This window comes from Arachis duranensis, chromosome 9 (assembly GCF_000817695.3).
Source record: "Arachis duranensis cultivar V14167 chromosome 9, aradu.V14167.gnm2.J7QH, whole genome shotgun sequence".
NCBI lineage: Eukaryota > Viridiplantae > Streptophyta > Magnoliopsida > Fabales > Fabaceae > Arachis > Arachis duranensis.
The window spans coordinates 20,635,517-20,645,896 of record NC_029780.3 but is presented as its reverse complement, the minus strand read 5'-3'; the positions used below and the strand labels follow the sequence as shown (position 1 = coordinate 20,645,896).

Sequence of the window (10,380 nt, the reverse complement as noted above, 5' to 3'; positions counted from 1 at the left end):
CTTCAGTTTTCAAAGGAAAAAGTAATTCTGATTGAATTTCTCGATCTTAAATTTTGTTGTCATGGTTTTGACACCAACTTGCCCTTTTGCAGCGAAAGATTAAGAACATAAAGCTCTGATACTATTATTAGGTACCAGAGTTAATAGGGACAAAATAACACAACTATAATTTATGGACGAGAAATAGATTGAACTGAACAAGAATATAGACAATATTAAACATAATATGACAAAGTGGTGAAGTTACAATCTCTCACAATATATAGAGAAGTCTATAATACTCTCTTACGTATTATAGAAATTCATACAAAGGGATTACAAATATGAGAGACCTTATTGCTTTTCTCTCTAAATTTCACTCACTAATTCTATGCAAAACATGGCATACATTAGCAAATGTCTTAATCCCTATATAGTATTTTGTGGAAGTGCATTTGGTTTACAAGTTGATCAAGTTGTGCAAAAATTGTACAAGTGTGTACTAGAGTTTTCTTTCACATTCATCTTTATCAAGTTGCATGACAAATTGATAAATATCAACTTATGTAACAACTCATTCTTTGACCAAGTCAAAGATTGCAACCAGTGACGGACCCAGAAAATTTATGTTGGGGGAGGGGACAAAAATAATACACATTACTACCAAAATATATATTAATTTAAATTTAAAAATATAAAAGTGCACATTAATTATTCGAATACAAAAAAAAAAACAAAAATTACATTAGTTGCTAACTTTCTTCGCTTCAAATCTTGAAGATTCTTCTCTTCTTGTTTTCATATTTTGAAAATGTTGAATAATTGTTTCATTATCAATTTGATTGAATGTATCTCTTTCTATATATGTAACCAAACAATCATTTAACCACTCATCTCCCATTCGATTACGAAGTCGACTCTTTATGATATTCATAGCAGAAAATGTTCTCTCAACTGATGCCGTTGCCACAGGTAGAATCAAAGCTAATTTCAACAGAAGAAATACCAATGAATAAATAATATACTTTTTTGTCTCAACTAACTTTTGAGATAATCCACTGATTTCATTTATATTTGAGAATTGATCATCAAGACACATATCCAATATAAAATTCTCAAGTTGACTATCAAGTGCCAAAAGTTGAGTAGAAGAGAATTCATGTGGATAAAATTCAGCTAAACGAAGCAACTTCTCCTTATCAAATGCAAAAAACGAGTCACTTGGATTCAAACAAGCTATACAAAGAAGTAGCTCGGTATTTACCTCTGTAAAACAATTGTTAAGCTCTTGAAGTTGTCTATCAATCACTTGATAAAATAATTCAACTTGAAAATGATGCAAGTTTGAGACCTTTTGAATTTTGCGCCTTGATCTTCCTTGTGTTACAAATATATCATTCATATTTGGAGCAAGAGTATTACGACTATCACAAAATAGTGAAACTTCATTGAGCAAAGAGGACCAACCATCATCTCTTATACTTTGCAATCGTTGCTTGGACACTTTAACCAATGTCATAGCATTTATAATGTCTTGATCACTTCTTCGTAGAGCTTGAGACAACTCATTAGTAACTCCTAATATACTTTTCATCAAATGTAAATTGAATACAAATTTAAAAGATTAAATATGATTCAATAATTGACATGCTTCAGCTCTTTGTTCAAGATTATTTCCATCTTCCTCAATGACTTCAAGAACTTCTACCACGGAAGAAAAAATAGAAATCAAGCTAAGTATTGTACCATAATGTGAGCTCCATCGAGTATCACCTGTCCTTTTCAATGTTGTTTCTTGATTTAAGCCATGCCCACTAGAAACATCTCCATTTTGTAATGCAACAATTGTCTTTTGCATTTGACTTTCACGAAGCATGTCTTTACGTTTACAAGAAGCTCCAACAATATTGCACAAACTAGCAAGCAAATTAAAAAGTAGTGCAATTTTGACCTGTTTCTTTGCAACAACCACAAGTGCTAATTGAAGTTGGTGAGCAAAACAATGAACATAAAAAGCACAAGCATTTTCTTTCAAGATCAAACTTTTTAAGCTATTAAATTCTCCCTGCATATTAGTAGCTCCATCATAACCTTGTCCACGTATTCTTGCTAAACTTAAATTATGCTTTGCTAATAAAGATTCTAAAGCTACTTTTAACCACAATGCATTTGTGCTAGAAACATGGACAAGGCCAAGAAATCGCTCCATTATAATCTCTTCTTTGTTCACATACCGCAAACAAACAGCCATTTGCTCTTTAACAGAAATGTCTCAAGCTTCATCAACTAAAACAGCAAATAAATCATCTCCAAGATCATCAATAATAACTTTAGTAGTTTCACTTGCAGCAGCTCTAACAATATCTTTTTGAATTTTAGGTGCTACTAGTTTAAGGTTTCCACGAGCATTTTTGAAAACACGATCAATCTTTGTATTATGTTGAGCAAGAAAGTCAAGAAGCTCCAAAAAATTACCTTGATTATTTGAATTGTGCGATTCATCATCACCACGAAAGGCCAATCCTTGTCGCAATAAGAACCTAATGCACTCAATTGTTGCTGTTAAGTGAGTTCGATAATCTCTTTTAGCTTGTTTTGAATGCTTTTCAAAAACAACTTCAATATCTTGCTTTTGCTTCATGAGTGCTTCGCATTTTCTTCGAGCTTGATTATGAGCACTATCATGATTTTCAACATGTGTTTGTAATCGCTCCTTCTTTTTCCAATTTGAAAAGCCCTCTTTTATAAAAGCATCACCACTCGCACCATCAGGTTTCATAAGATAACAACAGAGACAAAAGACAACATCTTTTGAAATACTATATTCCAACCAATTGCCAAATTCATCAAGCCAATCAGCATTAAATCTACGGAGAGAAGTTCCAAAATATGTTTGTGGAAAATTATGTTCTCTTGGTTGATAAGGACCTTTTTGCAAATAGCTCTTCTAACTTCTACCAGACTTTCCACATTGAATTCTAAGAACTTATTTTTATTAGAAGAGACTAATGGAGTGACTTCAAATTTTAATAGTAGCTTTCTTTTGAAATATTTTTCTATTACTATTTCTAAAAATAAAAATATATATTCTAAATTAGTAAATTGACAATTTACTTTAAAAATTTATATGCAATATAATTACATATAATAGAATAGAATGAAAGATAAATAAATAAATAATAAGGATCACTAAATTGAGAATAAAATAAAATATATAAATTTATGAAGAGAATAAAAAAAATAGGTTAATACCTAAACTATAATTGTTTGAATTAAAATTTGCAATTGAAAATATCAAAAAGAAAAACAATGAAATTAAAAGATACATAGAGTCATATAGAGCTATACAAAACAAAATAGAAAATTTAAAATTTATCTTTTGATGAAGAGAAGATGACCACTAGACAAGGAATAGAAAAAGAAGATTGAAAATATGAAACTAAGAAAAGGGTTTAAGAGAATAAATGAGTGACGGCTAGGATTTAAAAATAGAAGGTTTAAAATTATCAAATGTCACTGGGGGCAAGTGCATTTCCATTCATGACAATAGGTCTGTGCCTTATTGCAACTAAGCTAACTTATGTTCAAGTTGCAAATTTTGACTAAAACTTCGACTATGCAAATTGGACAACTTACAAGTAATTTCACGAGTTTTCTAACTTGATAAGAACCATTTGCATCATACTTGATTTTAGGCCAAATTTAAGTTCTATAATGTTCTTTAATTTTTTTAAAACTTTATCATGCTCCACTTGTATTACTTATAACATCTAGCCATTTTTATCGATTTCAAATTAAAAAAAATTGTTTTTTTCAATATTTATCTCAAAAAATTCAAAATAATTTCTGAAAAATGACTTAATATTAAACAAATACATGCCTTAAAATATATGAATATATTATTCTCAAGCATAATAATATTCTTATAAATGTAATTTATGTGAAAATTAGTAAAGCTAATTTTAGAAAATATATAAATAAATAATAACTAAATAAAATGAGAGGTAATAAACAATCTTAGTTTATAACCTTAGAATTTTAGTGGTTGAAAAAGAGAAGAATTATATACCTCTAATTGACGGATGGTTCATATTGAAGAGACTCACCTATAAATTGAGTTTTTCTTTAATTCATTTCAATCAAGTCATCCAAAGAGAATAACATAATATTTCTTTGAGTAGTTTTCTTCTATATATATATATATATAGAGAAGTGTGTTCTCCTTTTGTCAAGAGAGAGTGTTATTGTAGTCTCCTTGTGAGAGAGAGAAGTTGTAATTCTCAAAGAAAATTATTCAATTATTTTCATATTTTATACAAATTTCTAATTTTTTATCTCTATATTTTGCTGTGTCATTTGTCTGGTACCTAACAGTGGTATCAGAGCCAAAGGTTGCTGATTAATATTTTTTTTTTCTCCGCTGCGAGTTACCGTCTAAAAAAAATGGCAGCAAAGTATGAAATTCCGAAATTCAATGGGAGTAATTTTTTCATATGGAAATTGAAGATAAAAGCCATTATGAGAAAAGACAATTGCGTGACAGCAATTGAAGGTAGACCCACTAGAATTACAGATGAAAAATAGAAGGAGATGGACAACAATGCTGTTGCAAACTTACACTTGGCATTAGCTGACTCAGTTTTATCAAGTATAGCAGAGAGAAAGACAGCAAAGAAAATTTGGGATGCTCTCACCAAATTATATGAAGTCAAGTCACTTCACAACAAGATATTCTTGAAGAGAAGACTTTATACTCTTCGAATGAGTGAGTCCACATCGGCAACGGATCACATCAACAATCTAAATACGCTATTTTCCCAACTCTCATCGTTGGAATATACCATAGCGGAAAACAAACGTGCAAAGCTCTTACTTCAAAGTCTACCAGATTCATATGATCAGCTTATCATTAACTTAACTAATAATGTTTTGACTGATTATCTTTCTTTTGATGACATGGCTGCTGCGGTTCTTGAAGAAGAATCTAGGCGCAAGAATAAGGAAGATAGATTAGAAAGCTCAAAACAAGCAGAGGCTTTGTTGATGACAAGAGGGAGATCAATGGAGCGTGGTTTCAGTGGGAGTCAAAGTAGACCAAAGTCACAAAGTAAGAAGCAGGTCAAATGCTACAATTGTGGATTGTTGATTCAGGAGCAACATGGCACATGACTCCTCATCGTGATTGGTTTTGTACATATGAACCTGTCTTGGAAGGATCTGTGTTTATGGGAAACGATCATGCCTTAGAAATTGTTAGAATGGGTACTGTCAAAATAAAAATGTTTGATGGTTCTATTCGTTCACTTCAAGGGGTAAGACACGTGAAAGGTTTGAAGAAGAATTTGTTGTCGATTGGGCAATTGGATGAACTTGGTTGTAAGACCCATATTGAAGGTGGGATCTTAAAAGTTGTTAAAGGAGCTCTTGTGGTAATAAAAGCAGAAAAGATTGCAGCAAATCTATACATGCTTATGGGAGATACTTTGCAAGAGGCAGAGGCATCAGTTGCTTCAACAAGCCAAGAAGAAATGACGATGATATGGCATTGCAAACTAGGCCACATGTCAGAACGAGGCTTGAAGATTCTTGTAGAACGTAATCTCATTCCCGGGCTCAAATCGGTAAACTTATCATTTTGTAAGCACTGCGTTACAAGCAAACAACATAGATTGACGTTTGGTAGATCAACTGCTCGGAGCAAGCACATATTGGAGTTGATTCATTCTGATGTGTGGTTCTCCTAGAAAGAGCACGAGCTATGTTGCAAACTGCAGGTTTAGCCAAGTCTTTTTGGGCAGAAGCTGTTAAAACCGCCTGTTATGTGATAAATCGGTCACCATCAACTGCAATTGGGTTAAAGACACCAATGGAGATGTGGCAAGGTAAGCCACCTAATTATTCTTCTTTACATATATTTGGTTGTCCTGTGTACGTGATGTACAATTCCCAAGAAAGAACAAAGCTAGACCCAAAGTCTAGAAAATGTATATTCTTGGGTTATGCTGACGGTGTTAAGGGGGATCCACTGCCCGCAAGGTAGTTGTCAGTAGAGATGTGATATTTGCAGAAGATGAATTGCAAAAAGAACAAGAAAATGACAGCGCTATTACAGAGATAACCACTGTTCAAATAGATGAAAAATGCAGAGAAGGTGATCTTTCTGAAGCAGAACCACAGCACGAAGAACAAGAAGCAGAGGCTAATGACATAGAAGTTCGTCGATCCACTCGACAAAGAAGAACACCATCATGGCACTCAAATTATGTTTTGACAAACCATGATGCATATTGTCTTTTGACAGAAGATGGAGAGCCAACAAATTTTATGGAGGCTATGCGCATTCCAGACGCCCAACAACTTTTATGGAGGCTATGCGCAATCCAGATGCTTCTATGTGGATGACAGCAATGCAAGAAGAAATTGAGGCATTACATAGGAACCATACCTGGAAACTTGTTGAACTTCCAGCAGGTTGGAAAGCTATTGGTAACAAATGGGTTTACAAGATCAAACGAGATAGTAATGATCAGGTGGAACGATATCGTGCAAGATTGGTTGTCAAGGGATATGCTCAGAAAGAAGGTATTGACTTTAATGAAATATTTTCTCCGGTGGTGAGACTAACTACTATTAGAGTAGTTTTGGCTATGTGTGCTGCATTTGATTTACATCTAGAGCAATTAGATGTAAAGACTGCTTTTCTTCATGGAGAACTTGAAGAAGAGATATATATGCTCCAACCAGAAGGTTTTGAAGAACAAGGAAAAGAAAACTTGGTTTGCAGGTTAACTAAATCTCTGTACGGTCTAAAGCAGGCGCCAAGGTGTTGGTACAAGAGATTTGATTCTTTTATTATTAGCCTTGGATACAACAGACTTAGTTCAGATCATTGTACTTATTACAAGAGGTCTGGTGATAATGATTTCATCATTCTACTGTTGTATGTGGATGACATGTTGGTGGTAGGTCCCAACAAAGATCAAATCAAAGAATTGAAGGCTCAGTTGGCTAGGGAGTTTGATATGAAAGACTTGGGACCAGCAAACAAGATTTTAGGGATGCAAATTCACCGAGACAAAAAAGATAGGAAGATTTGGCTATCGCAAAAGAATTATTTGAAGAAAATCTTGCAACACTTCAATATGCAAGAATGTAAGCCAATTTCAACCCCACTTCCTATGAATTTCAAATTATCCTCAAGTATATGCCCTAGTAGTGAAGCGGAGAGGATGGAAATGTCTCGAGTACCGTATGCATCAGCGGTGGGAAGCCTTATGTATGCCATGATCTGTACAAGGCCAGATATTGCTCAAGCAGTTGCGGTGGTAAGTCGATTTATGGCAGATCCGGGTAAAGAGCATTGGAATGTTGTTAAGAGGATCTTGAGATACATCAAAGGAATCTCAAATGTTGCATTATGTTTTGGAGGATCAGAATTCATTTGTCAATGGATATGTCGACTCAGACTTTGCAGGTGATCTTGATAAACGAAAATCTACTACAGGCTATGTGTTTACACTTGCAGGAGGAGCTGTGAGCTGGCTATCTAAATTACAGAATGTTGTAGCTTTATCTACTACAGAAGCTGAATATATGGCAGCTACACAAGCATGCAAGGAAGCTATTTGGATCCAAAGGTTGATAGAAGAACTCGGGCACAAACAACAGAAGATTTATGTGTATTGTGATAGTCAAAGTGCCTTGCACATTGCAATGAATCCTGCCTTTCATTCAAGAACAAAACACATTGGAGTACAATATCACTTTGTTCAGGAAGTAGTAGAAGAAGGAAGTGTTGATATGCAGAAGATTCACACTAAAGATAACCTAGCAGATGCCATGACAAAACCAATCATTCATCTTCTATCTCCTCGCACCTCCACTGTTACCGGGTTGGTTTATTCATTTTTATCCGTTTCAACAATTAATTTCTTCTTTAATTTCACAATTATGATTTGAGAGTTTGTATTGGTACATTATTGCTGCCACTCCACTACCTTGTGAAAATTAGTAAAGCTAATTTTAGAAAATATATAAATAAATAATAACTAAATAAAATGAGAGGTAATAAACAATCTTAGTTTATAACCTTAGAATTTTAGTGGTTGAAAAAGAGAAGAATTATATACTTCTAATTGACGGATGGTTCATATTGAAGAGACTCACCTATAAATTGAGTTTTTCTTTAATTCATTTCAATCAAGTCATCCAAAGAGAATAACATAATATTTCTTTGAGTATTTTTCTTCTATATATATAGAGAGAAGTATGTTCTCCTTTTGTCAAGAGAGAGTGTTATTGTAGTCTCCTTGTGAAAGAGAGAAGTTGTAATTCTCAAAGAAAGTTACTCAATTGTTTCCATATTTTATACAAATTTCTAATTTTTCATCTCTATATTTTGCTGTGTCATTTGTCTGGTACCTAACCATTTATATAACCTTAGAATAAATGCCAACTATAAACCTTGATTTATTTAATTCCTCTTTATTGACAAACAAGTGATCAATAGAGTTTAAATATGAACATGTCACAGACACAGAGGATCAATATCATTATGTAAGTGTTGAATATAATATTACTTTACATTAGTATCATTTTTGTATTATCAGTCAAATTAAAGTGGTGGATCAATTTATAATAAACTAGAAGTTTAAAAGTTTAATTAAAATTTAATTAGAATCGAATCAAATATAATAAAATAATATATTTATATATAAAATATATATATTTTAGAACAAACAATTTTTTAAATTTTATTATTTTAAATTGATTAACTAATAAAAATATTATACTGATTCAACCGATTAATTAATTTTTTAATTTTTTAACCAATTTATTATCAATCAATTTTTTATTTAAATTAGACCGATCGATTCTCATTTAATTTGATTAAACTAGTCAGTTGAATCTGATTCTCTTCCCATCACTCTTATTTATCCACATATAATGGGACTGAACTTTTATATAACCTCCCATTCACAATCAGGATTTCTCTTTAATGTCGTTCTTTCAATTTAATGTTAATGTAGTAAATTATTGATTGTAACTCCTAAAAATAATTGATGCATAAACAGTAAACTACCATTAAATTAACTAGAAAAGGTGAGTCAGCTAAAAGAAGGAAAGTGATGGAAACTTGTATGTTTTGGTATAATAAATAAGTATTTATTTGAAAAATTGTGATAAATTTATAATTTTTTAAAAAATATATATATAAAATTTTAAGAAAACTTTATGATGTTTTTATAAGTTTTTTGAGAAAAAATAAATTAAAATACTTTTTTCGTCTTGGGTTAAGTACTTTATGGTGGGAGTGAGGAAGGTGAGGAGAAGAATGATGGTGATAAAGGGTATTTTAATCCAAAAATTTGAAAAATGATGATTTTAAAGTGTTTTTAAACGTTGAGGATGATTTTAATAACAAAAAAAATCGGGAATAATTTTGATTTTGACTTAAGATGTTAGGGACGAAAAAAGCACTTAACTTTTTTTATAAGTTTTTTGAGAAAAAATAAATTAAGTCTCTAAAAATTAAATGTTATATTTATTATAAGTTTCTAATAAAATTAAGATTTTATTATTTCGTTGATTCTTATAATTTTACCAAAATTTTAATTAAATTTTTATATTTTTTAATTAGATACTTATACTAGTTTTAATTTTATAATTTAATAAAATATAAAGAACAACAGATTAATTAAATCTAAAATTAAATTGAAAATAAAATGCTAAAACACGTCTAACAACTTAATTTGTACGGATCTATAAATTCAATAAAATGTTGCAAACTTACAACTTTTTCAAAACTCTAGGATAGTTTACTTTTTTTAGTATCTATATTGGGACTACAGGATTATCATTTTCATCAGGTAATTGGTATTGATTGAGTGGGCAGAAGCCCAGAATGATGAGAGAATGAGAATACCAACAAAAAAGAACGTTATGGGTGTCACGTGCATCCCACAAACCACTCATTTGCTTTATTGCTTTGTTGCTTATTCTTGCTCCAGGTTGGAATCTGTGACCAGAGTGTCTCGTCTCATAAGTAGTATTACAAAAAGTAGCATTGAAGTTATTTTCTTATCAATAAAATAATTTTGAACAGAATAAGGCATAATTGAGGCTAAAATAACAATATCTTATTGTTTCTAAAAATTTATCATTAAAGTATGGTCCATTTCAAATTATTAGTATATGTTTATTTAGCGTTTAGAAATATGAACAAACTTTTAAAAGTCTTAAAAGTTAAACTAAATTTATTTGGATAATTTTTTTAACGTAATTTTTATCTTCAAACATACATTTACTTGAAATTATATTTTATAGTTTTTATTTTTAATTTTATTATTAAAAATTAATTATAAAATTTATTCTTTCAACTATTTTTTTATTTTTTTGTTT

General features: G+C 31.2%; 1 protein-coding gene across 1 annotated transcript; it reads right to left on the bottom strand.

Annotated features, from left to right (window-relative positions):
- Positions 1–724: 724 nt before the first annotated feature.
- On the bottom strand, positions 725–3,662 carry LOC107465075 (uncharacterized). The gene is made up of 4 exons (XM_021131835.1): positions 3,651–3,662; positions 2,599–2,926; positions 1,627–2,073; positions 725–1,554 (listed from the first exon to the last, which is right to left on the bottom strand). Exons 1-4 carry the CDS (start codon positions 3,660–3,662, stop codon positions 725–727), a joined length of 1,617 nt encoding a protein of 538 aa, XP_020987494.1.
- Positions 3,663–10,380: the final 6,718 nt, after the last annotated feature.

Excerpts from the sequence above, each read along its gene's own strand:
- LOC107465075 (XM_021131835.1), bottom strand. Across the intron at positions 2,074-2,598 it reads GAAGCAAAAGCAAGATATTG|AAGGTTATGATGGAGCTACT; the intron begins AAGTTGTTTTTG and ends GAATACGTGGAC. Across the intron at positions 1,555-1,626 it reads TGAACAAAGAGCTGAAGCAT|TTACTAATGAGTTGTCTCAA; the intron begins GTCAATTATTGA and ends GTATATTAGGAG.